Source organism: Gopherus evgoodei, chromosome 10 (assembly GCF_007399415.2).
Source record: "Gopherus evgoodei ecotype Sinaloan lineage chromosome 10, rGopEvg1_v1.p, whole genome shotgun sequence".
NCBI classification, from domain to species: domain Eukaryota; kingdom Metazoa; phylum Chordata; order Testudines; family Testudinidae; genus Gopherus; species Gopherus evgoodei.
The window spans coordinates 183483-210911 of NC_044331.1; the positions used below are offsets into that span (position 1 = coordinate 183483).

Sequence of the window (27429 nt, forward strand, 5' to 3'; positions counted from 1 at the left end):
TTTGAAAGCAGGAGTTAGAAGTAAAAAGGCAATCAAAATTCTGGTAAAGTTAATTGTATCCCTTTTTAAGTAAGAATCTTTAAGCTGTGGATAGCTTTGGATCCAGAAACAAGCCAGAAAGCATCTGTATTAATGCAAATTATCTAACTGATAAGGTAGGAGCCACTGATACCTGGGCTGCCTATGAAACAAATACAAGAAAATATAGGGTAATTCCTCTGTTTTGCCTGAAATCAACAAGGATATTTGTATATTTTAAGCAATGATTGACTGCCCGGAAGGGGTAGACCTCTGTTCTTTTTGTCTTTCAGATAATCAGAGAAAACTGATGCCAGCTGAACAGCATTCAACGTACCATGCATTTACTGGCACAATAGGAATTATGTTTTTGTGTTCTATGTCCTGTCTTGTGGTGTTTGTCTCATGGACAGACCTGTTGTGTTTAATATTTTCATAGGATAGTCTAGTTTATAATCAAACAGAAGGGTTAAATCAAAATGCAGATACTTGTTTTATTCAGCTTGAAATACAAAGTGTTTGGAAACATCAGGAAAGTGTGATATACTAAAGTCTAATACATTTGCTTAAGTAAGAAAAAGAAACTTCATTGGCCAGATCTTTTAATTGAGAAATTGTTGTTAAAATTTGCATACCATCTTTGGAAGCAAGGACATGAAAAGTTAACCCACTCCCCATATTGCACATAGGATCCTTCTGGCTACCTCAGATTTCTAGCCAGAGGGCTGGGGAGGGTGGGAAGCTATTGGACACCAGAGGTTGTATGGAGTGGACTCCTCAAAAGTGGGTGTGCTTGTCCTGGCTTGTTGCTCCAAAGCTCTGTAATAAAGTTATTTTATTGGAAGGGTATATGTGGGATACATTGAATAATAAGACTAATGTACTGTGTAATGGCAATATGTATGTGTTCATTGTTGGGAAAAGGTGTATGAGTGAAGAGTGGAAGTTTTCTTTGTAAGTTAAAAGAAGCCAAGAAAGGGAGAAGGAAAAAGAACAGAACAAATTAACTGGGGGAAAAAAATAGCTAGCCTGCTCAGTCTAAAGATAAGACTCTGGCTGCTCACAGCTAAGACTTGACTGACAACCAAGGAAAGAGGGGGCTTGAATGTGCCCAAGCAGCTATGAGATGTGCAAAACACTGCCAGGCATTAATGAAATGTGTTAGGTTTCTTTTCTCACAAGTAAAGAAGTGCTACTCAAAGACCGTAGCCAGGAGCGGCACCAGAAACTCTGGTGCCCTAGGCAGAATTCGGGGGGTGACATTTTGTGCACTGCCCTCGCGGTGCGCGGGAGCTTCCGGTTCCACTCTCATCACGCCACAGAAGGACCCTCTGCCGAAATGCCGCAGGTGACAGCGACAGTCATTGAGCTGCTCAATTGCCTGTCACTGTTTTCTGCGGCACGTTGGCAGAAGGTCCTTCTTTGGTGGCGCAACGGGAGCGGAACCGGAAGCTCCCGTGCGCCCTGTGGGGAGCACACAAAATGCCGCCCCCCCGAATCCTGGCACCCTAGGTGACCACCTAGAGTCACCTAATGGAAGCGCCGGCCCTGACCCTAGCAGCTCTGCCACTCCTTGGAACCAGAAGACTGGATCTATGTAAAGGTCCACCAACGAAAGACTGCTTTGGCTCCATGATGGAAAGGCCCTTATTAAGTCCTGCTAACTATCAACACTGCTGTGAAGTGCCAAGGACTGACTGCTTGGACCTATGCTTCTCACTGCAAAAAGACCCCTCCACCTCAGGAGGATTCTCCTACTGATGATTAGCCTATTTCTCCTTCTAGCTCTGCTGTGCCTTCTGGACAGCAGGGAAAAAGAACAAGGTGAAGTGCTAGTAACCTCTCCTTTGTCCACTGACAGACCTACTGTGCCTTTGGATTTTTTAGAAGAAGCAAAACCATTACAGGGTAATGTGCTGGTAACCTCTCCCCTGTAGGATGCCGAACCACGACTGCTTTAGGAAAGAAGAAGGAACATTCGCTCCACTAAAATTGCCAAAGTCCAGGAATTCCTGACTACAAAAGACATTAAGAACTGACCCTGATGAAGAACAAAGAATTATACACTGGCAGGAAGAAATCTGTGAGAACCATGCTTGGGAATGTGGTATTGATTGGATGTTGGGGTTTATTCTACAGGCTGTGCCCTGTGTTTTGGAAAAGTCCTTTAGCATGTATTGCCCTCCCTAACTGGATTTTAAATGACAAGTACCAAAGGCACTTGTTGCCACTACCCCTACCATGTCCTCCATTACACTATTACCCCTGTAATACATCCAGATACAGACAATGCCATATATTTGATAAAACCAATGGCCAAGGCCTTCACACTTTAGTGATTTATTTAAAGATTGTTTGGAATGGAGATTTTTGATCAGTTGAACCAGCTTTAAACTAGGAGCTCAGGGGAGACAGTTGGGAGATGCTCATGTAGCGTCCATGCCTGGTTCTAATATTGAACAGGAGGAAAATCAAGAAAGTGAGAATGCAGCAATGGAGAAAGGAACAGCAGTGGAAAGGAGAATAGACATTAAGAGAAAAGAAAGAGTACCAATTCAGCTAAGTCAGGTAGGCGATACCAGCAGTAGAATGACTGTACCTCTTTAATGTTTTTAATGAAATAAATACTACTGGGGATTGTGTGATTATGGAAGACTTAAACTTCTCAGATACAGATTGGAGGCAAGTGATACTAACAATAGTAGGCCCCAGATTTTCCTGGATTTGATAGCTGACAGACTTCTGCACCAAACAAACAGTCACTGAACCTACAAGAGGAAATGCCATTTTAGATTTGGTATTGGTGAGTAGCGAGGACCTCTTAGAAGAGCTGGTTGTAGGGGACGAACTTGGTTTGAGTGATCATGAGCTAATTCAGTTAAAACTAAATGGAAGGATAAACAAAAATAGATCTGCAAATAGGGTCCTTGATTTCAAAAGGGTAAACTTTTAAAAAAGTAAGGGAATTAGTTAGGGAAGTCGACTGAACTGAAGAACTCAAGGATCTGAATATGGAGGAGGCTTGGAGTTACTTTAAGTAAAAGTTGCAGAAACTATCTGAAGCCTGCATCACCAGCAAGGGGAAAAATTAATATGGTAGGGTTGCAGATCAAGCTGGATGAGCAAGCATCTGAAACAAGTGATTAAGAGAAAGCCTAAAAGGAATGGAAGATGGGATGGATCAGCAAGGAAAGTTACCTCTTGGAGGTCAGAAAGTTTACGGTTAGGGTTAGGGTTGTCAGGGATCCAGCCGGTAGTGTGGGCATATCCAAAGTTCTAGTCTCTTAAGGGCTCAGGGATTTAGTGGAAGGAACTGTGATTATTGAGGGCTACACATGTCTCACAATCACAGCTGCCACAAGGCGTTCAAGAGGTGTTTTCTAAAAGATTCCTGAAGCTCAGCCCAAGTGTGAATATGCAGATACAACACTCTTGAAAAACCAGTTACTGGAAGATACGTTCCCCCTTCAAGACTCCTTTTAACTCTCTTTTTCCCAATTATAAAATATTGTAGATGCCTCCCAGCATGGTGAAATAGTTAGATATTTGAATTTCTGATAAACTTTTTACTTAAAATATTTTTAAAATTATAAATCCAATACATCATTTGTGAGAAGATGGCATCTGAAGATTGGGTAGAGAATGTATTTTTTAAAAATCTTTTGGTCCCTGTAGTCAGTAGTGATAGGAGGTTGTTATCAATGTTAGAGTTACAGATTTGTTTCTGCTTGCTATGAGAAATTTCAGCCTATTAATTGCTTATCTGCAATGTTCCTCCAATGGAAGCTGTAATTAACCTTTTAATTTATGTCTGACTCATCTGCTCTTTAAAATAATAATAAACATTGGAGAATGTTTCAGGGCTTTGGTGTTTTCCTATCCAACAATGCCCATATGTTCTATTTCCTTCCTCCATTTGCCCCTGGCTTTTCTGATCACACTCCACCACAAGAGACTGGAGCAACTTGTATCATGTCAGCCTCTGGTCTGCATCAATGTGACATAAAAGTAGCTAGGGAGGATATGTCCCTTGTATGTTTCTTTTATTTTCATTGTGTTTATTACTGAATTCTTCCCTTCTCCCAGCATATCTCCTCCTTTAAACTCTTTGCCTTGTTGTCTTTACTTGACAATTTATCTAATGTTGTTCAGCCTTCTGCATGCCCTAAAACTGAATTAGGGAGAGTGAGCTCAGGTATGTCTTTATATGTGTTTGATGTGCTAAGAGTAAAATCCCAAGCAGGTGAGTTATGCTCACAACTAGATACTGTGGTGCCTTAGAAATACAATACAGACAGAAAAAAGGCCAGCAGGGTACTTCCTACCTTATTTTAAAATCTCCTTACCAAAGGAGAATCTGCCATCCTCCAAGGCTAGGGATGCCCTGGGTCATTTAAAAAAAAAATGGCAGGGGGAGATATCCCTGAATGAGAAAGGAAGTAAAAGATAAATGGACTTGTATTAAGCAGTTCATATTTCCACTGGAAATACTGACATGGGGTTAGAATAGTGTGGGATATCTAACAAGATATGAGCTTAGTAGTGATATGGTGGCCAATAGGTTGCATGACCTTCTCATAAGCAAACTAGGGAAATACAACCTAGATGGAGCTACTATAAGGTGGGTGCATAATTGGTTGAAAAACAATTCTCAGCAGTTTCTCCTCCCTTGGTGTTCACACCTCAACTGCTAGAAGAGGGCCTCATCCTCCCTGATTGAACTAACCTCGTTGTCTCCAAACTGATTCTTGCCTACATATTTATACCTACCTCTGGAAATTTCCATTACATGCATCTGACGAAGTGGGTATTCACCCACGAAAGCTTATGCTCCAATACATCGGTTAGTCTTTAAGGTGCCACAGGACTCTTTGTTGCTTTTTACAGATCCAGATTAACATGGCTACCCCTCTGATAATTCTCAGACAGCAGTTATCAGTGGTTCATAGTCAAGCTGGAAGGGCATAACGAGTGGAATCCTGCAGGGATCAGTTCTACGACTGGTTCTGTTCAATATGTTCATCAGTGATTTACATAATGGCATAGAGAGTATACTTATAAAGTTTGCTGATGATACCAAACTGGGAGGGGTTGCAAGAGCTCTGGAGGGTAGGATTAAAATTCAAAATGACCTGGACAAACTGGAAAAATGGTCTGAAGTAATTAGGATCAAATTCAATAAGGACAAATGCAAAGTACTCCACTTGGGAAGGAACAATCAGTTGTACACATACAAAATGGGAAATGACTGCCTAGGAAGGAGTACCACAGAAAGGATCTGGGGGTCATAGTGGATCACAAGTTAAATAAGAGTCAACAGTGTAACACTGTTGCAAAAAAACCAAACATAATTCTGGGATGTATTACAGGAGTGTTATAAGCAAGACATAAGAAGTAATTCTTCTACTTTATTCCATGCTGATTAGGCCTCAACTGGAGTACTGTGTCCACATTTCAAGAAAGAAAGAGAAAGTCCAGAGATGAGAAACAAAAATGATTAAAGATCTAGAAAACATGACCTATGAGGGAAAATTGAAAAAATTGGGTTTGTTTAGTGTCAGAAGAAAAGACAGAGGGGACATGATAAGAGTTTTCAAGTACATAAAAGGTTGTTACAAGGAGGAGGGAGAAAAATTGTTCTCCATAACCTCTGAGGATAGGACAAGAAGCAATAGACTTAAAAATTGCAACAAGGATGGTTTAGGTTGGACATTAGGAAAAACTTCCTAACTGTCAGGGTAGTTAAACACTGGAATAAATTGCCTAGGGAGGTTGTGGAATCCCCATCACTGGACATTTTTAAGAATAGGTTAGAAAACATCTGTCAGGGATGGTCTAGATAATACTTAGTCCTACCATGAGTGCAAGAACTGGACTAATGACCTCTCAAGCTCCCTGCCAGTCCTATGATTCTGTCCCCAGACCCTCAATTACTAATGTCTACAGCTTTGTCCTGGGCTAGCTTTCAATTGCTTCTCAACCCCGGTATGGTACCATGCTCCCAGGGCTTCCTCCCTGAAGACTCTTTGCCTTTGGTGGCCAGTCTCTGACCCCAGCTCTCCAATTGAGTCACTCTTCACATTGGTCTCCTTCTGGGGGTGTATCAGAGTTCATAAATACTGACCCTTGTCAGAGTTTTCAGTCCCTTTCTCTGGGCCTGCTACACTCCCTTCTCTGAGGTTAGGCCACTCCGCCTATAGTCGGTGGTGGTGGGGGCCCAGAGCTCCCCCATTACTCTGAGCCCCGACCCAGGAACCCTATGAATAGCCACTGCTACCGTTTCCTGGGCCACTTCCAAAGCAGCCCCTTCACCTTCGACCTTACCTAAGAGTTCTTCCAGTTTAAGACCCAGCAACCAGCCATGATCTCCTTCTTGCTGCATCTTCTTTGGCTAGCCAGGAGCTCCACCCTTACTTCTCTAGCTCCAGGCAGCAACTACAGTTTTCTAGCCCTGCAGACCTTTTTATATGAGCCTGTTAGGCCCAGATTATATACTTCCCTGAAGCCTCTTCCTGATTGTATGCTCCACTTCTGGATTTTCCTGTATGTCTATCTTCTCTGTCTCTGTGTTTTCGACTGTACGCTTGTTGAGATCAGGGACTGTCTATTTTTGTGTAGACCACACTGCTGACATTAAATACTGTATTGAAGTTACAGTGTTGTCTGGTAAATGATTTCAACCAGTAACAATGTGTAATGGCAGTATTTCAGTTCCTAGTGAAGGAGATACTTTCCTTCATGTATCTCTCCCATACCCTCTCTTCTAGAATAGAAAATCTAGGCAGAGACACTAACAAAGAAGGTTCCGAACAGCAGCTCTTCTCAAAAGAAGTGGATGAGCTTTTCCGAGGAAGAACAGATTAGTTCTAAACTCAGAATATGGGGATTATTTGTAAAAACAAAACATTAAGACTCCCCACATTCTGAGTTTAGAACTAATCTGTTCTTCCTCGGAAAAGCTCATCCACATATAAAATAGTAAATTAACTTCCAAATTGCAATTCTTTCTAAACTGCACATTTACTGCCCAAGGAGTCACTGCATTTGTGTCAATTAACTGAATGTTTGATACTCAGTAGGCTGTCATTATCCATTAAAAAACTTAACAGTAATACTCAGTGGGATGCTGGACAACACTTGGATCTTGGATGTAGGCCAGGATTGTGAAACCCTGCAACACACCAAGCAGCAGTGTATTTGTAATTCTAAATAGCCAGTGTTTGTTTAATCAGATTAATAAGAAAAAATTCTAGTGATAGAGGATCAACCCAAATCAGTTGAAGAAGAGAAATTACCTTCTGTTATCTGCTCAATTTTAAATATTTTACAATTGTCAATTCAGGTCTTAGATCAACTTCAAGTTCCCATGAAAAATCAGACACATCAGAAAAAAAATCAGTGTTGAATATAAAGAGAGGAAAAACTGAGAGGTAGCACCTCACTAACATGTCTGTTAAGACAACTGGCTTCTTCCCTAGTGCCTACAATACATGTATATCTATTCATGAAAAAAAGTTATTCCTGCTCTCTGGCGGTTCTCAGAACAGCGCCGTCTGGGGCGTCACTGCGGGGAGGAGTCAGAGAGGAGGCGGCATAACTCGAGCTTGGACGTCGCTACAGCACCATGGACAGCCCCAGGTGGCTGCTGCTCGCCGCCAGCTGCTGGCTGCTGCTGCCGCCCGGGGACTGCGGACTGGAGACCAGGGCACTCCACAGCTTTTAGCCCGAGGAGCTCCCGCCTCCCTCCATCCAGCGAGAAGGAGCTGGTGAGTGCCAGCCCGAGGGGGTGGGCAGGGCTGACCACCATACCAACACCAGCTTGGTAGGAGGCAGGAGCAGCCGGTGGGGAGGGGTCGATGGGGTCCTCAAAAATCAGCTGCCTGCTCTGAACCCACAGAACCCTCTTGTGTTTTGCAGCTCGGGTCTTTGCAGAGGCTCTGGAGAAGCTGCAGAAAAAGCGGATTCCACCCTGGGGCAAGAAACTGGGACAAATGCCAGCGGTAAGGCTGCTTCAGATAATGTATTCTGTAGCCTTGGGCAGGCAAGCCTGTGCTCCCTTGAGTGCTTCTCAGAGTGTCCCTTGGCACCCTCCTTCTAGACTCAGGGAAGCCGGCACTCCTAGGGCAGTTCCTATCCTGAGTGCAGCTTTCTTACAGGGAATGAACTCGCTTCCTATTACGGAAAGCAGGCTTTGGGGCATGGCCACTGAACGCTCTTCTCATCCCATAGCGGGGTCCTTCAGCACAAGAATCAAACCATGGGGAAGAAAGGTTCTGGCGTCCACACAGGAGGAGTTCTAAATATCTAGATAACAAAGACAGATATTGGGGAGGGTGAATTGTGCTGAGGCCAAAGAGCAGAAAGGGGCATTTTCACCAACACTAAACTTGAGTCACTAAAGAAACTTTCTTGCCTTTCTACTCTGCTGCAGGGTGACCTGGGGGAGCTATGCACCCTCAGAAAAGCCTCCCGAATTGGAAAGCTGTGCAACTGCCCCAGAGGCCCCACCTGCAACTTTTTTCTGCTGAAATGCTTGTAAACCTCAACACCTCCAGGAGCTAAGATAACAAAAGAAACCAAATCCTGTTGAACTGTGCTTGACACGCACTGCTTTGTCTTTGTTGTCTTTTTTCTGTTTAGTCAATAATCTATCCATGTAAAATACTTATCTCCTTTGTAAAATATTTCTTCTCCCTCCGATTTGTCCTCAGATTAGGAATGAAGACCACAGAGGTAAGGCTTCACCACACTTATTAAAGATCAAAACATAATAAGTTAATGGGAAATGAAGATATTTTTCATAGATGAATCCAAATATTTAATAGAATTAACTCAATGTAATGATGTAACGTAATAGGATGGCAACATACCAGTTATAATAGGGAGGCAGTAACAAATCCTATATTTACATTGCTTAGCACTTTCTATTATAATTTTTTCTTACAATTTTTGGAAGAGCTGTAGTGCCTCCATTATTTTCAGAAAGAACTTGAAACTTGGCAGGGGTGCTGTTAAAATGCATTAGGCTTATATACAACCATGCAGAATAATTAGGGTTCCACAGGTAACTTTAATTCTGGTATTTCCTAACTTTGGAGTGCTTGACTTTGCAACTTCAATAACATTCTTTTAATATAGGGTTGGTTTGTTAGTTTGGGTAAGTTGTGTGTACTGAAATGGAAAAAAGATTTCAAACAAAAAAATTTGTAACTGGAAGCATATGAAGTGAAAATGAATATAAATTCACAGATTTTAAAGCTAGAAGAGAACATTATGACAATCTAGCCTGACTTCTTGCATAACATAGAGAATAGAATTTCACCAAGTCCTTCCCACATCAAGCCCATAACTTCTGGAAGAACTGAAGCATATGTTTTAGAGGAGCATCTAATTTGCTATAAATGCTTCAAGCGATTGAGAATCCATCCCGTTCCTAGGTAAATTGTTCCAAAGGTTAATTATCCTCACTGTTAAAAGTTTGTGACTTTTTTCGAGTTTGAATTTCTCTAGTTTGTTTTCAACCATTTGATCTTGTTATGACTATGTCTGCCAAACTAAACATCCCTCTGCTATCAGAAATCTTCTTCCTGATATGCACTGCATCTGGGATCAGCGAGGACTGAGAATGCCATATGTGTTTTACTGAAGAATGCTATTGTGTGTTTGTTTCTGCTTGCGGGTAACTCATTTATATTTGAGATTTCTAGAGTAAAAATGTATCTTTTCACTGGACAAGATGGCCTTAGATCAACCATTAATCCATCAGCCTCTTTAGGGCTGAAGCTATCTTGATTTACAGTACAATCATTATAATTTAATGTAGATGATATTTAAATTCAGGTTATAATTAAATCCCACCTTTGGATGCACAAGTTATGGTGCAGGATAAATCCCTATATTCATAAACTACGTGAACACACATATGAACTTGGTAGAGGCATAAAACTCCACATAGTACAGTTTTATTGATCCAACATTGTAATATGACATCTATGTCAGTGATGAACAGCAAGTGCCAAGGCCGAATACCCCAATCCTTACTCAGGCAAAATTACAACTTCAGTGGAAGTTTTGTCAGCATAAAGACATATGTTTTGCTTCCCTGATGTATGTAACCTGACGGAATACTAGTGATGACTCCAGAATTATGTCTAAAATTGATTGTGTGTGAGATAGAGTGCTTTTATGTAACAATGATGTGCCATGCTAGGGCCCTGTTCATCAGATTGGAATTAAGGCATACATTTTTAATGGTGAGAGTAATTAAGCATTGGAACAATTTACCAAGGGTCATGGTGGATTCTCTATTTCTGACAACTGTTAAATCAGGATTGGATTTTTAAAAAAAGCTGTGCTCTCGGAATTATTTTGGAGAAGTTATGTGATCACAATGGACCCTTCTTGCCTTTGAACCAATAAATCTATGAACTTGTGTGTGTGTGTTTCTAATGGAGGCCTATGGGGAATGGTTCTTGGCCCTAAGCTATTTAACATTTTTATCAGTGACGTGGAAGAAAACAGAAAATCATTACTGATAAAATTTGCTGGTGACAGATATTGGAAGTGGTAAATAATTAAGAGGCCAGGGCAAGAATGCAGAGTGATCTTGATGTCTTGGAAAACTGGGCACAAGCAAACAATGTGTGTTTTAATATGGCCAAAAGTAAAGTCATACATCAGAACATAAGCTATTCTTACAGGATGGGGGACTCTAATCTGGCAAGCTGGGGGTCATGATGCATAATCAGTTGAACATGAGCTCACAATATGATGCTGTAGCCAAAAGGGCTAATGTGATCCTTGGGTATATAAATGGGAATATCAAGTAGGAGAAAAGAAGTTATATTACCTTTGTATTTGGCACCGGTGTAACTGCTACAGGAATAGTGTGTCCAGGTCTGATGTACACAACATAAGAAGGATGTTGATTAATTGGAGAGGATTCAGAGAAAGGCCACAAGAATGATTAAAGGACTGCAGATACCCCTATAGAGAAAGAGTCAAGGAAATCAATCTATTTAGTTTAACAAAGAAAAGGTTAATGGGTAACTTGAGCACAGTCCCCAGTGGCTGGAGGTTGAACCTAGAAAAATAAAGACTAGAAATAAGGCAGAGTCAAGGTTGATGAGGTAATACATTTTATTGGACCAACTTCTGTTGCTGAAAGAGACTACTTTCAAGCTACACAGAGCTCTTCCTTAGGTCAACAACAATAGAATTAAGGCACACATTTTTAACAGCGACGGTGATTAACTATGGGAACAATTTACCAAGACTTGTGATGGCTTTTTCATCACAGTACATTTTTAAATCAAAATTGGATACTTTTCTAGAAAATATCCTGTAGTTCAAACAGGAATTAATTCAGGAAAATCCTATGGCCTGTGTTATACAGGAGGTCAGATTAGATGATCTCAGCGGTCACTTCTGGCCTTATAATATATGAATCTATGGATCAGTGTAGTCGCTAACAAAACCCAGGAGAGGCACTGGTGGTGGTCTGTTACAGATCGCTAAGGCTAAGATTATGTCACGGAGGTTGCTGAAGTCACGGAATTTGTGACTTCCAGCGACCTCCATGACAATGGGGGCCCGCAGCTGACCAGCTACTGCTGGCAAAGGGGGTCTCCGCAGCAGCCCATCCCAGCCTCCGTGGGCAGCAGAGGACCCTCTCATGGGGACCTCCCGCAAATGACCAGCTACCGCCATTGGCAGTGACCCCTAAGCTGCCACCACTGGCAGGGGTCCCCAGCAGCTCTCAGACGCTGCCGCCAGTGGACTCGGAGCTGCTCAGTGGCTCTGGGTGGGGGAGAGCCCCCTGAAGCTTCCAGCTGGCAGCAGCAGAGGGACCCCAGAGCTGCTCAGCGCTGGCAGGGGGCCCCCTGCAGCTCCTTGATTCCCTCCCACAGGGCAGTGGGGGGACCCCTCCCAGCTACTGCTCAGTGGGGTCCCTGCAGCTCCCAGTCACTGCAGAAGAGTGAAGGACCCTCCTCCCTCCCCATTTTGTCAGGGATGTTTTTAGAAAAAGTCAGAGACAGGTCAGAGCTTCCATGACCTTTTGTTTATTGTCCATGACCTGTCCCTGATTTTTACTAAAAATATCCAGGACAAAATCGTAGCCTTACAGATCACCAAGTCAAATCAGAGAATTGGATGAGTTATTCTTTATGCACCTGTATGTAATGTGTGGAAAGAAAAACTGTATTATGATGGGAGACTTTAATCTGGGAGACATATTCTGGAAGTCTCATGCAGCCAGTGATAAAACAACATTTACATTTCTAAAAATTATAGATTACAATTTTCTAACACAATAGGTATTGCATCCAATATGGGATAACTCTATTTTAGATTTCACTATGATGGATACAGATGAATAAATCACTGGACTGGACGTTGGTGGTTGCCTAGGGACCAGTGATCATGAGTCAATTATATTCATTATGGGCAAGGAGACGACAGTTCCAATCAGTAATAAATATACTTGATGCTTCTAAAGGACTAACTACCCCCCAAACTGAGGGAAATTATACACAAAATTGGTTGGGAGGAAAAATTTAGACAGAAAATTTTAAAGGAAAACTGGGGGTTGTTTAAGAAGAGCTTACTAGATGGCCAAAGAGCTACAATTCCACAATCACAACAGAGGACAATTTGGCTAAAAGCCCATCCTGATTAAGAGGGGAAGTGAAGGCAGCAATTAGAAATTAAAAAAAAAAACCCTATACATAACAAATGGAAAACAGGTTAAGCAGATAGTAATCAGTATAAACTATAAGTAATGAAATGCAGAAAATTGAAGCAAGGTAAAGACAACAGGGAAAAATCCACGGCTGGCAGGGCTAAGGACAACAAAAAGATTTTTCTTAAGTATGACAGGAATAAAGAAAATCTTAATGGCATAAGGGCCATTGTTAGATGAAAATGGTCAACTTGTCAATAATGATGCAGAAAAGGCAGAAGTGTTCCATCGTTATTTCTGTTCTGTATTTGGAAATAAGCAGGATGATGTACTCATATCACATGAGTATGATGAAGTACTTTTCATTTGTATCTAAGGAGGATGTTAAATAGCATCTAGTAGATAAATAGCAAAGCCAGGGGTTGAGCAGTGAGCACCCCACAGCACATTGGAAAGTTGGTGCCTCTAGCTCCAGCCCTGGAGTCAGAGCCTATACAAGGAGCCACATATTAACTTCTGAAGAGGTGCATGTGGCTCCGGAGCCATAGGGTGGCCACCCCTGTTGTATACTGTTGCGTCTAAAGGTTGCTAGATCTATGGTATACATTGATTAAGAAGTGATTTCAGACTAATCAGGATTAAATGGTGCTGTAAAATGCAAATTATTTTTACTAAGGAAGTACACTTTACCCTTCTGCTCAAGTACTAGCATGACCCAGCAGAAAGAATACAACAACAGCTGCCTAACGCACAAGGTGAATCCTACTGCCTGTAATGCCTGGTGGGAACCACTTTCTGATACACTCAGTGTAAATCCCCATTGATTCATAGGCTGTGTGTGTGTGTGTGTGTGAGATTTGGGGTGTAGGATCCCTGACACTCATGTCAAGTGTGGAATCTCACCAGCCCAATGCTTACAGGCAATTAGGAATCTCCAAGGTCTGATACTCACAGATGGCACACCACGAGGACGCACGAGCACGAGAACACAAGAGAGGAGGACTCCTGTCTCAGACTGAGAAAATGGGACAATCAGCGAGCTATCTTAAGTGCTATACACAAATGCAAGAAGCCTGGGAAACAAGCAGGGAGAACTGGAAATCAAGGAACTATGATGTGATTGGAATAACAGAGATTTGGTGGGATAACTCACATGACTGGAGTACTGTCATGGATGGCTATAAACTGTTCAGGAAGGACAGGCAGGGCAGAAAAGGTGGGGGAGTTGAATTGTATGTAAGAGAGCAGTATGACTGCTCAGAGATCTGGTATGAAACTGCAGAAAAACCTGAGAGTCTCTGGATTAAGTTTAGAAGCGTGAACAACAAGGGTGATATTGTGGTGGGAGTCTGCTATAGAGCACCAGACCAGGGGGATGAGGTGGACGAGCCTTTCTTCCGGCAACTAACAGAAGTTACTAGATTGCAGGTCCTGGTTCTCATGGGAGACTTTGATCACCCTGATATCTGCTGGGAGAGCAACACAGCGGTGCACAGACAATCCAGGAAGCTTTTGGAAAGTGTAGGGGATAATATCCTGGTGTAAGTGCTGGAGGAACCAACTAGGGGCAGAGCTCTTCTTGACCTGCTGCTTACAAACCAAGAAGAATTAGTTGGGGAAGCAAAAGTGGATGGGAACCTGGGAGGCAGTGACCATGAGATGGTCGAGTTCAGGATCCTGACACAAGGAAGAAAGGGGAGCAGCAGAATATGGACCCTGGACTTCAGAAAATCAGACTTTGACTTCCTCAGGGAACTGATGGGCAGGATCCCCTGGGAGAATTACATGAGGGGGAAAGGAGTCCAGGAGAGCTAGCTGTATTTTAAAGAATCCTTATTGAGGTTACAAGAACAAACCACCCCAATGTGTAGAAAGAATAGTAAATATGGCAGGTGACCAGCTTGGCTTAACAGTGAAATCTGTGCTAATCTTAAACACAGAAAAGAAGTTTACAAGAAGTGGAAGATTGAACAAATGACCAGGGAAGAGTATAAATATATTGCTCAGGCATGGGCCATTATCTCTGAAAAATCATGGTGATCGGGGGAGGTTCCAGATGACTGGAAAAAGGCTAATGTAGTGCCCATCTTTTAAAAAGGGAAGAAGGATCTGGGGAACTACAGGCCAGTCAGCATCACCTCAGTCCCTGGAAAAATCATGGAATCAATTCTGAAGCACTTAGAGGAGAGGAAATTGATCAGGAACAGTCAGCATGGATTCACCAAAGGCAAGTCATGCCTGACTAACCTAATTGCCTTCTATGACGAGAAGATAGGGGAAAGCAGTGGACGTGTTATTACTTGACTTTAGCAAAGCTTTTGATACGGCCTCCCCCAGTATTCTTGCCGGCAAGTTTAAGAAGTATGGGTTGGATGAATGGACTATAAGGTGAATATATAAGGTGGCTAGATCGTCAGGCTCAACGGGTAGTGATCAATGGCTTCATGTCTAGTTGGCAGCCGGTATCAAGTGGACTCGGTCCTGGGGCTGGTTTTGTTCAATATTTTCATTAATGATCTGGAGGATGGCGTGGACTGCACCCTCAGCAAGTCTGCAGATGACACTAAACTGGGAGGAGTGGTAGATGTGCTGGAGGGTAGGGATAGGATACAGAGGGACCTAGACAAATTAGAGGATTGGGCCAAAAGAAATCTGAGGAGGTTCAACAAGGACAAGTGCAGAGTCCTGCACTTAGGACGGAAGAATCCCATGCACTGCTACAGACTAGTGACTGAATGGCTAGGCAGCAGTTCTGCAGAAAAGGACCTAGGGGTTAGAGCGGACAAGAAGCTGGATATGAGTCAACAGTGTGGCTCTTGTTGCCAAGAAGGTTAACGGCATTTTGGGCTGTATAAGTAGGGACACTGCCAGCAGATCGAGGGACATGATCATTCCCCTCTATTTGGCATTGGTGAGGCCTCATCTGGAGTACTGTGTCCACTTTTGGGCCCCACACTACAAGAAGGATGTGGAAAAATTGGAAAGAGTCCAGCGGAGGGCAACAAAAATGATTAGGGGGCTGGAGCACATGACTTATGAGGAGAGGCTGAGGGAACTGGGATTGTTTAGTCTGCAGAAGAGAAGAATGAGGTGGGGATTTGTTAGCTGCTTTCAACTACCTGAAAGGGGGTTCCAAAGAGGATGGATCTAGACTGTTCTCAGTGGTACGAGATGACAGAACAAGGAGTAATGGTCTCAAGGTGCAGTGGGGGAGGTTGGATATTAGGAAAACCTTTTTCCCTAGGAGGGTGGTGAAGCACTGGAATGGGTTCCCTAGGGAGGTGGTGGAATCTCCTTCCTTAGAGGTTTTTAATGTCAAGCTTGACAAAGCCCTGGCTGGGATGATTTAGTTGGGGATTGGTCCTTCTTTGAGCAGGGGGGTGGACTAGATGACCTCCTGAGGTCCCTTCCAACCCTGATATTCTCTGATTCTATGATTTGCAGTTACAGGTGTTGGGAAAGGGTTCCTTCCCCCAAAGCCTTTTTTTGGCTGTTACTGCCATCTCAGAAGTTTCCCAGTATCATCAAAACCAGCCATTCAAAGCTCTTGAGTCAACCCCCCCAAAATGATGAGATTTTAAAAATTATGATTTTTTTTAAATAATAAATTTGGTGTGTGTTTTATTTGCCTTCTGGTTTCTGGCACCTGCTTCACATTTTGAAGCTTTTCCTGCAACCACGAGGGCTAGAATGTTTTTCTTAAATGAAAGTTGAGATACTCACACAATCTTCAATGCCAGCAGCTGGGGCTTTAAGAACGGTCCCAAATATGACAAGAATTGTGACAAAATCTCAGGAGTTGGCCACAGTGGTTCCCCTCTGGAGCTGCAGCTTCCTGGCTGCAGGAAGGGCAGATTTCTCTGGTGTTCCAACAAATCGGTTCCCATCAGGGCTGGTGCAAGGATATTTCGCGCCCTAGGCGAAACTTCCACCTTGCGCCCTCCCCCCCACGCCCCCGCCCTGAGGCACCCCCTCTGCAGCAGCTCTTCCCCTCCGCCCTGAGGCGCCCCCCTTGCGGCAGCTCCCTCCCTCCGCCCTCAGGCCCCCCCCCCCGGGGCACCCCCCCCGTGGCAGCTCCCCACCCCCCACCCTCCGCCTTGAGGCACCCCCCCCCGCCCTGCGTCCTCGCTGACCACGCCGTCGCTGCTTCACTTCTCCTACCTCCCAGGCTTGCAGTGCCAATCAGATTAGGTGCTGCAAGCCTGGGAGGCAGGAGAAGTGAAGCAGCCACAGCGTGCTCGGGGAGGAGGCAGGGCAGGGGTGAGCTGGGGTGGGGAGTTCCCCTGCGTGCCGCCCCTGCCCCCTTACTTGCTGCAGGCAGCCCTCTCCGCACTCCCCTGCCCCAGCTCGCTCTGCCTAAATGCCGGTGGTGACCAGGGTGGCCGAAGAGCCAGCTGCCGCCATTGCTGCAGAAGAAAATGGCACCCCCCAAATCCTAGTGCCCTAGGCGACCGCCTAAGTCACCTAAATGGTTGCACTGGCCCTGGTTCCCATGCTAAGTAAAAATAAAGTCCTTTTCCCCCAGCGGGGTGGCCATGGAGGCGGTCAGGACAGTCCCCACACTGGCACTGGCACTGTGGAGATCGCCCACAGCCCGGGGTCCTTCGAAGGGCAAGCGGGTGCTGAACGGCTGTTTCGCATGAGCCTAGGTCTGGAACTACACTTCCCAATGGCCTTTGCGGGAGCAGCCTTTCCCTTCGGTCTGTGAGAGGAGCGGGACTACACTTCCCAGTGGCCTTTGCGGGGGCAGCCTTTCCCTTCGGTCTGTGAGAGGAGCGGGACTACACTTCCCAGTGATCTTTGCGGGGGCAGCCTTTCCCTTCGGTCTGTGAGAGGAGCGGGACTACACTTCCCAGTGGCCTTTGCGGGAGCAGCCTTTCCCTTCGGTCTGTGAGAGGAGCGGGACTACACTTCCCAGTGGCCTTTGCGGGGGCAGCCTTTCCCTTCGGTCTGTGAGAGGAGCGGGACTACACTTCCCAGTGATCTTTGCGGGGGCAGCCTTTCCCTTCGGTCGGTGAGAGGAGCGGGACTACACTTCCCAGTGGCCTTTGCGGGAGCAGCTTTTCCCTTCGGTCTGTGAGAGGAGCGGGACTACACTTCCCAGTGGCCTTTGCGGGGGCAGCCTTTCCCTTCGGTCTGTGAGAGGAGCGGGACTACACTTCCCAGTGATCTTTGCGGGGGCAGCCTTTCCCTTCGGTCTGTGAGAGGAGCGGGACTACACTTCCCAGTGATCTTTGCGGGGGCAGCCTTTCCCTTCGGTCGGTGAGAGGAGCGGGACTACACTTCCCAGTGGCCTTTGCGGGAGCAGCTTTTCCCTTGGTCTGTGAGAGGAGCGGGACTACACTTCCCAGTGGCCTTTGCGGGGGCAGCCTTTCCCTTCGGTCTGTGAGAGGAGCGGGACTACATTTCCCAGTGATCTTTGCGGGGGCAGCGGAACTACACTTCCCAGGGGGGTTGCGGAGCTTGCTGGGCGTGTGGAGCCGAGCGGCCGCTGGTTCCAACTCCCAGGATGATTCACGAGCTGCTCTTGGCGCTCAGCGGGTACCCCGGGGCCGCGTTCATCTGGAGCAAGAGGAGCGGCCTCCAGGTACCACCCGGTCCGAGCCCCCCGCCCCCTCCCCTCGCGCTCAGCCCCCGCGCTCACCCGGCTTCGCTTCTCCGCAGGTGTCCCAGGAGCTGCCGTTCCTGCATCCCAGCGAGAGCAGCGTCCTGAACCGGCTCTGCCGCCTCGGCACCGACTACATTCGCTTCACCGAGTTCATCGAGCAGTACACGGGCCACGTGCAACAGCAGGTGCGGGCGGGCCGAGGGGCTGAGTTCTCCCTTCCGGGGGGAGGCCGCGCTGCTTCTCCATCCCGAGCCCTCGGTGGCGTCGGGTGTGTGGGGGAGTGGCCCCTACCTCTCACACCGGTCTGGATGTGCCTGTAATTAAACTCCGTAATACACTGATGATTGTGTATAAAATGTGAGGCCTACCCTAGAGGCTTATTAACTTGTTACCCAGCTAGAAAATAGTCCTTCAGTTTGCTAATGTGCAATAAACAAAGCCATCACATTGCGTTTCCAGAAAGATCTGCCCAGTGAGAAAGACAAAGCCCACTTCAGCAGTTCCCTGACCACCCGGCATCTCATTTGAAGTCAGTGGGTGGTGCTTGTACCAGGGCTGAATTAGGTCTTAAGCTTCCAAAATGAAAGGATAGAGAAATCTATGGCTAAGCTAATTTTTCAAAGCAAAATCTATTAACTAAGCTGCCTCAGGATGGGACAATATTGCTATGAAAAAATAGACTTCAGAAAGGACAAAATAGCTTTCTCTTCTCAAGACTTTAAAATTATCCATGGAAAAAGCTTTCCGAACTTTACTTACTCAGTAACTCAATATTGTACTATAGAACTACTTTTTGTAAGAAGTAATAGCTCCCACTCTGAAATTTATGCCACTATGTTTTTACTCTTTCAGGTTAGGTTCACACTAAAAATAGCATTGTGAAACCCTCTCTAGTTGTATGTTAGACTTGTACATTCAGAGTAATGAAATTTCAGTAAACAATTAAAACTCATTTAGGTAGTAATCTTAAAAATGTGTTCCTTCCTGCTATGGTTTGCATATCTCACTGCTCTGTTTAAATAACTTATTTGGAAGTGTCTAGAATGGGGAGGTAGAAAGAGCAAAGATGTAAAACCACGGGATGAGTGCGTTGGAGATACGAGGTGAGGGGACATGTAGCTCTCTGTCTTATGCAGTGGGTGACTCTTCCATAACCAGTTGAACTGTGAAGTCTGTATGGTCCCTCTGACGCACACTTTCTGTTCCCCTCAGTCAAGGTCACTCAGCTTGCTTCTTTCTGCATTTGTGCATCAACCTAGCCTGCTCCTGAAAGTTGATGCTGTCTGCATGGAGCAGCTCAGTCTCGTTTAATGGAATGGATTAAAAGACTTGCAAGCATACATTTGGATAGAGCTGCAGAAATCTAAGTAGAGGCCCTCTGTGCTTATTGAAGCCTTCACTGCAATGGAACAAACAATCAGGGTGTAGAAATGAGAATGTCAGAACAAAGGGAATGACAAAGGATATTAGAGGGGTAGGGTTACTTTGTCTTGATAAAGCTTATTAACTTGCATTTTCATTCTAAACACCAGGGTCCCATTTGAGCCTTTGAGGTCCTAAAAAAAATTACTGGAGAAAGCTGGCAGACAGTCTTGGAGACTGCAGTCCTTTAGCCACACAATAGGTACTGCCCAGAAAATGTGGTACAAACTTTCCTCCATATTTTCCCTTACCAGTGTATCTCAGTCTTGAACTGGATTAACTACCTACAGTGCTAAGAAAAGATTTTGGTCTTCATGATCCATGCAGTCTTAATGTCAATAGGTCGTCAAGATACTCCTTTTCGACTAATTCATATGTGTTAAAGCTAGAAAAGACCATTGTGTCTCTAATCTCATTACTTACATAACATGGATTATAGAATTTAACCCAGTGATTTCTGCATTGAGCTAGAGCAGATCTTTTTAGAAGTCCGTGATGAAGAATCCACCACGTCCCTTGGTAATCTGTTTCAGTGGTGAATTACCCTTTCATTAAAAAAATTGCATTTCTTTTCCTTTTTGAACTTTGCTGACTTCAACTTCTAGCCACTGGATCATGTAATGCCTTGGTCCACTAGTTTAAAGAGCCTCCTATTATTAGTTGCCTTCTTCCTGTGTAGGTAACTATAGACTGATAGAGTTGTCTCTTAAATATCTCTTTGATAAGCTACATGAATCAAGTTTCTCTCTAGCTTTTAATATTAAACCAGGGTTTCTAGACCACATCCTTTTTTAAAGTGGATACCATAACAGAACACTGTACTGCAGTAGTGGGTTCACCAATGCCATGTATAGAGGCAATATTACCTACTTACTTCTGTGCCTCATTCCTGTGTTAATACATCCAAGTATTGTTAGCCCTTTTTGCAACAGCATTGCATAGAGAGGTCATGTGCAGTTGGTTATCTACAACGACCCTCCACATATTTTACAGAGACACTGCTTTCCAGACAATTTCACATCTTTCCCACCTTAGCCAAATTAATTGGGAGGGGGAGAGAGGGAAGAGGAGACTGATGGGGGAGAAACATACATATGCATGCCAAGTAGCCTTTTCTAGCAGGGAAGAGAGAAGAGCAAATGATTCAGAATCCACTACTGGCTTTACAGTGCAAACCTAAATTTATTTGAGAGGTGCTTAAATATTACCATGATGATTGTACAGAAAACCCTTAAATAGAGAGAGGCTGGAGGCTATGTATGATAGCATGATATGGATACTTACATATCCAAAACTGGACTCAACTCTCTCATTCTGGTTTATTTAAAAAAAAAAAAAAAAAAAAAAAAAAGCCTTAAAATTTGTTACTAACAGACTGGCTGGATTTGTAAAATAAGGGTAATGCTCACTTATCCCACAGGGATGGCAAGGCTTTGTTACAGTTTGCAAAGTAGTTTGAGATCCATTTGTGAACACTTCATGTCAGCATAAAGTAACAGTGAAATGTACAAATAGCCATTGTATTATGCAATCTTCTGTCTCAAGGGTTCCTTACTTGTATATCCAAATGGACTGAGTACAATTCTCCATCTTTGCCAGCTGACCCACCTCCAATTAACAGCTGATTTTATTGGTACTTTAAGTGGTTGTTTAAGATGGACTTCACTATTTTTATCTGGATTGTGACCTAGTGGTGAACACCTCTATCCACTGAGTCACTTAGGCCTAGCTCCTCAAAGATATTTAGGTCCTGAAGGTTGAAATCAATGGGAGCTAAGTGCCTAAATATCTCAGGGATCTGGGCCTTAGTCCCCAGTCCACTCACCAATGTACTGGGGCTAATTCAAAACTTACTGTTTGATTTTAGGATCATCACCCTTCCCAGCAGAACCAGTGTGGGTTACATGGGATTTACTTGCGGGCCTTCTGTACAGGGCTCGATTCAGTGCTGCAGCCCTACCGACAGGCATTGCTTGACCTGGAGCAGGAGGTAAGGGAGAGAAAACTGGAAGAAGCTGTGCTCTATTCAATGTTATGAGCTGAAATACTGTGCAGTGGGAACTTGTCTCTTCAGTAACAAAAAAGCTAACAAGAAGCAGCCAAAGATGGGATGGAATCTTTCATTTTCACTGTGGGGGTGTCTTCCGAATTGCTGCTGTGAGGTTCCACTGTAAGCCACTGGTCAGTATGTTACATGTCCCCCTCTATGTCAGATCCACAGAGAATGCAAGTGTTTGGGTCCTCAGATTCAGATCCTCATTCTCTAAGTCAAGCTGTAGAGAGTTGCGCAAATAGCTCTGAAGGTCCTCGGTTAAATCTGTGGTGTGTCAGCCAAGTTGGTAGGCGTCTTGGGTAGATTCACTTTGAGTCAATGCCCAGTGATTGCATGGGCTGCTCACTCTCATCATAAGTAACAGCCTGAAGGGGGATATGATTCAAAAGTTTTTGTGAAAAGATCTATGTTATCAGGACTTCTGAGGGTACAGTTTTGCTCTTTACCTTTTTCCACCAAAGTTTAGTGCTACCGATTAGAGGCTTATTTTGGTTTGTACTAACTTTTCTGTTGTGGTTGCAGTTCCTGGCTGACCCTCACCTCTCCATCTCCCACATTAACTACTCCCTGGATCAGGTATGTTGCATTTGTTGTCATCTTACTACTGGTATATACAGCATGTGCAATGTTGCAGAGCTACCATTGTTACTAAAACTTCAATTTCTGATGTTTGTACACTTAAATTACGAGCCTTAAAGTTGTGTTTGTCATCTTTAGCTTTTAATATGGTGTAGTTATACTTGTAAGAAATAGATTTTCCTTTCTAATTTCCACCTTACATGCTACCAGCTATTTCAATTTTGCATGATCACACTTCAGAAATGTTAGGAACGCTACAGTGTGCCCTTGACTTTAAGCAGCTCTAGCTCTCAGATTACAACCCCATTTGTTTTCTTTAATGATCTTTTCACCACGGAGCGCAGCTGTTGGGGTCATGTGCCTACCTATGTGGCCATGGAACCTTTTTGACTAGATGTCAGCTGAGGAGGCACGCATCATTGCCTTGTCAGGGATATAATAGCTCTCCCTTTAACCATCCAACAGTTACTCTCTGCCTTCAAAAGTCCCATTTAGAGTTTAGCTGCAACATAGAGGGAAGCCAGTGCAGCTCTTCCGATCCTCAAGTTAGAGTCCCCTAAATTTATCATCTTGAGAGACTTCAGTACCCACCTAGATAGCACTTCTAGCACACTGGCACAACTCATGTCATCCATGACAATCTTACTAAGTGACCAGAGAATCTCCGGATAAGCATCACCTCCACTGTTCAGTCTAGTTGCTGATGTTAAGGTAGAGTAACATCATCAGTATCCTGGTATAATCATCATCTCATCTCTGTAGAAGCCATGGTCTCTCTTCCAGGGACATCCAGAACACTAAGTGGGGCCAGTGAGGTAATAGACTGATAAACCACCACAACCAGCTGCTATCCATACTAGCCCCTAAATGCCCCATCCCTACATATCGCTACTTAGAAGCCTATTTTTACATGTTGATCCTTGCTTTGCAGTTCCAACTCCTCTTCCCCTCGGTGATGGTTGTGGTGGAGCAGATCAAGACCCAGAAGGTATAGTAAATGGGAGCTGGTTTCTCTGTAGCATAATCTGTTGTTCCCATCCATTCCCTTTAGTTAAAATTGCATGAGGGTGTAAATGACACTAGATGTTTGACAGAACTTGTAGGAGAAGGTAGATGGGGCTCCTCAGGAAACATTTGCTTTCCTTTTTCAGAGTTTATATCTTCCTCCTGAAGACTGCATGATTCAGGCCAGGGAAGGTTTTTGAGGATCAGCAAGAACGAGGCACTGGGGTGGTCAGAACCGTCCATATGTGCTCCCTGCGTATGGGGCAGATTATCTAATTACTGGCTATGGATTGTTTTTTTCACTGATGTCAGTGAGGCACCTTGGACAGTGCTCATTTGGTGCCACTTACATAAATAGATGGAGAGACTAAGGCGGAAAAATTGTATGGTGGAGGTAGCCCAACAGCATGAAGCTCATGCACTGATATGAAATTCCCTTATTTTCCCCTTTGTCATTTACAGAGAATGAGGGTGGAGTATAGGGGGGTGAGCTGGTAAGACTGTAATTGGAGCTGGTGGGATAGAAGGTTGTGCATTTCTGTGGTTGGAGAAAGAGATTCTGAGACAGGTTTGAATGGAGAAATAAAGGGAAAGGTTTGGAGCATGGATGGAAGCAGATGAGTTTGGGTGGGGTGGGACTGCAGAGAGCCCTTGTCTTTGATCACATTTAATTCACAGTAGAAAAGTATGGAGCACATTTGCCACATTTATTGTGTGTTGGTGACTGGGATTTCTTGAGTCTTACAAATCCCAAAGACAAGGCAGGAGAAGCAGGATTTCTGACTTCACAATCCATGAAATGTCCTCTAGCCAGTAACAGGGGGTTATGGGAGAACTTGTGTGTTGGAGTCCACAAGTCTGCTGGGCCCTGATGTGGGGTGTGGGAGGAAGGTATATAAGAACATGAGAATGGCCATCCTGGGTCAGACCAAAGGTCCATCTAGCCCAGTATCCTGTCTTTCAACAGTGGCCAATGCCAAGGCCCCAGAGGTAATGAACAGAACAGGGAATCATCAAGTGATCTATCTCGTCGTCCATTCCCAGCTTCTGGCAGACAGAGGCTGGGGACACCATTCCTGCCCATCCTGGCTAATAGCTATTGATGGACCTCTCCTCAATGAACTTATCTAGTTCTTTTTTTAACCCTGTTATAGTCTTGGCCTTCACAACATCCTCTGGCAAGGAGTTCCACCGGTTGACTGCATGGTGTGGAAAAAATACTTCCTTTTGTTTGTTTTAAACCTGCGGCCTATTAATTTCATTTGGTGACCCCTAGTTCTTGTGTAATGAGAAGGAGTAAATAACACTTCCTTATTTACTTTCTCCACACCTGTCATGATTTTATGGACCTCTACTCTATGCCCCCTTAGTCGTCTCTTTTCCAAGCCGAAAAGTCCCAATCTTATTACATTCTCCTCATATGGGAGCTGTTCCATTCCCCTAATCATTTTTTTGTCCTTTTCTGAACCTTTTTCAATTCCAATATATCTCTTTTGAGATGAGGTGACCACATCTGCACGCAGTATTTAAGATGTGGGCGTACCATGGATTTATATAGAGTCAGTATGATATTTTCTGTCTTCTTATCGATCCCTTTCTTAATGATTCCCAGTATTGTTTGCCTTTTTTGACTGCCGCTGCACATTGAGTGAATGTTTTCAGAGAACTATCCACAATGACTCCAAGATCTCTTTCTTGAGTAGTAACAGATAATTTAGACCTCATCATTTTATATGTATAGTTGGGATTATGTTTTCCAATGTGCGTTACTTTGCATTTATCAACACTGAGTTTCATCTGCCATTTTGTTGCCCAGTCACCCAGTTTTGAAAGATTCTTTTGTGTAGCTTTTTGCAGTCTGCCTGGGACTTAACTATCTTGAGTAGTTTTGTATCATCTGCAAATTTTGCTACCTCACTGTTTACCTCTTTTTCCAGATCATTTATGAATATGTTGACTAGGACTGGCCTGAGTACAGATCTCTGGGGGACACCACTCTTTATCACTCTCCATTTTGAAAACTTGCCCATATATTCCTATCCTTTGTTTCCTATCTTTTAACCAATTACCAGTCCATGAGAGGACTTTCCCTCTTATCCCATGACAGCTTACTTTGCTTAAGAGCCTTTGGTGAGGGACCTTGTCAAAGGATTTCTGAAAATCTAAATACACTATATCCATTGGATCCCCTTTGTTCACATGCTTGTTGACCCCCTCAAAGAATTCTAATAGATTGGTGAGGCATGATTTTCCTTTACAAAAACCATGTTGACGCTTCCCCAACAAATTATGTTCATCTATGTGTCTGACAGTTTTGTTCTTTACTGTTGTTTCAACCAGTTTGCCTCGTACTGAAGTCAGGTTCACCGCCTGTAATTGCCGGGGTCACTGCTAGAGCCCTTTTTAAAAAACTGGCATCATATTAGCTATCCTCCAGTCATTTGCTACAGAAGCTGATTTAAATGATAGGTTACAGCAATGGTTCTCAAACATTTGTACTGGTGACCCCTTTCACATAGCAAGCCATTGTGCAACCCCCCCCTTCTTATATTAAAAACACTTCTTTACATATTTAACCCCATTATAAATGCTGGAGGCAAAGTGGGGTTTGGGATGGAGGCTGACAGCTCGCAACCCCCCCATGTAATAACCTTGTGACTCCCTGAGGGGTCCTGACCCCCTGTTGGAGAACCCCTGGGTTATAGACTGCAGTTAGTAGTCCTGCCATTTCACATTTGAGTTCCTTCAGAACTTTTGGGTGAATACCATTTGGTCCTGGTGACTTATTAAAGTTTAGTTTATCAATTTGTTGCAAAACCACCTCTGACACCTCAGTCTGGGACAGTTCCTCAGATTTGCCATCTAAAAAGAATGGCTCAGGTTTGGGAATCATCCTCAACCGTGACAACAGATGCAAAAAAAGTTTCTCCACAATGGGCTTATCGTCCTTGAGTGCATCTTTAGCATCTGGATCATCCAGTGGCTCCACTGTTTAGCAGGCTTCCTGCTTCTGACGTACTTAAACAAAATTTGCTATTACTTTTTGAGTCTTTGGCTAGCTATTCTTCAAATTCTTTTTTGGCCGTCCTAATTATATTTTTACACTTCATTTGCCAGAATTTATGCTCCTTCCTATTTTCCTCACTAGGATTTAACTTCCACTTTTTAAAGGATGCCTTTTAGCCTCTCATTGCTTCTCTTACTTTGTTTAGCCACGGTGGCTCTTTTTTGGTTCTTTTACTATGGTTTTTAATTTGGAGTATACATTTAAGTTGAGCCTCTATTATGGTGTCTTTAAAAGTTTCCATGCAGATTTCAGAGATTTTACTTTTGGTGTTGTACCTTTTAATTTCTGTTTGGTTAACCGTCTCATTTTTGTGTTGTTCCCCTTTCTGAAATTAAATGCTACAGTGTTGAGCCGCTGTGGTGTTTTCCTCGCCACAGGGATGTTAAATTTAATTATATTATGGTCACTGTTACCAAGCGGTTCAACTATATTCACCTCTTGGACCTGATCCTGTGCTCCTTGTGGGTTCCAGGACCAGCTGCTCTAAGAAACAGTCATTTAAGGTGTCATAAACAGAGAGTTAAGGATTAATGCCTCTTTTACCTGTAAAGGGTTAAGAAGCTCAGTAAATCTGGCTGACACCTGACAAGAGGACCAATAAGGGGACAAGATACTTTCAAATCTTGGTGGAGGGAAGTCTGTTTGTGCTGTTTGTTTTGGGTGGTGTTGGCTTTTGGGACTAAGAGGGACCAGACATCCATCCAGGCTCTCAAAATCTTTCTGAATCAGTCTCATGTTTCAAAATTGTAAGTAATAGCCAGGGAAGGCGGATTAGTCTTATTTTTGTTTTCTCAACCTGTAAATGTCTTTTTTTTTTTTTTTTTTTTTTTGCTGAGAGGATTTTACCTCTGCTTGCTGTAACTTTGAACCTAAGGCTAGAGGGGGTTCCTCTGGGCTATATGAATTTGATTACCCTGTAAAGTATTTTCCATCCTGATTTTACAGAGATGATTTTTACCTTTCTTCTTTAATTAAAAGCTTTCTTTTTAAGAACC

At 43.8% G+C, this 27429-nt stretch overlaps 1 protein-coding gene and 1 pseudogene across 4 annotated transcripts in view; both read left to right on the plus strand.

The window, feature by feature from the left end:
* Window positions 1-7642: 7642 nt before the first annotated feature.
* On the plus strand, window positions 7643-8614 carry LOC115658764 (annotated as a pseudogene).
* A 9505-nt stretch (window positions 8615-18119) lies between these two features.
* Window positions 18120-27429, plus strand: part of TUBGCP4 (tubulin gamma complex associated protein 4) — a 41662-nt gene continuing 32352 nt past the window's right edge. For 2 of the 4 annotated variants that reach the window (XR_004002291.1, XM_030577403.1), the window contains exons 1-5: window positions 18123-18287; window positions 18365-18493; window positions 21598-21720; window positions 22306-22359; window positions 23294-23350. Coding sequence is in view for 3 of the 4 variants with exons in the window: in XM_030577403.1 (XP_030433263.1) it covers window positions 18210-18287; window positions 18365-18493; window positions 21598-21720; window positions 22306-22359; window positions 23294-23350 (441 nt within the window). In the remaining variant the exon portion in view is untranslated. Of the gene's footprint in view, window positions 18288-18364; window positions 18494-21597; window positions 21721-22305; window positions 22360-23293; window positions 23351-27429 lie in introns of all 4 variants that reach the window. The other 2 variants (XM_030577404.1, XM_030577405.1) reach the window with 2 other exon arrangements.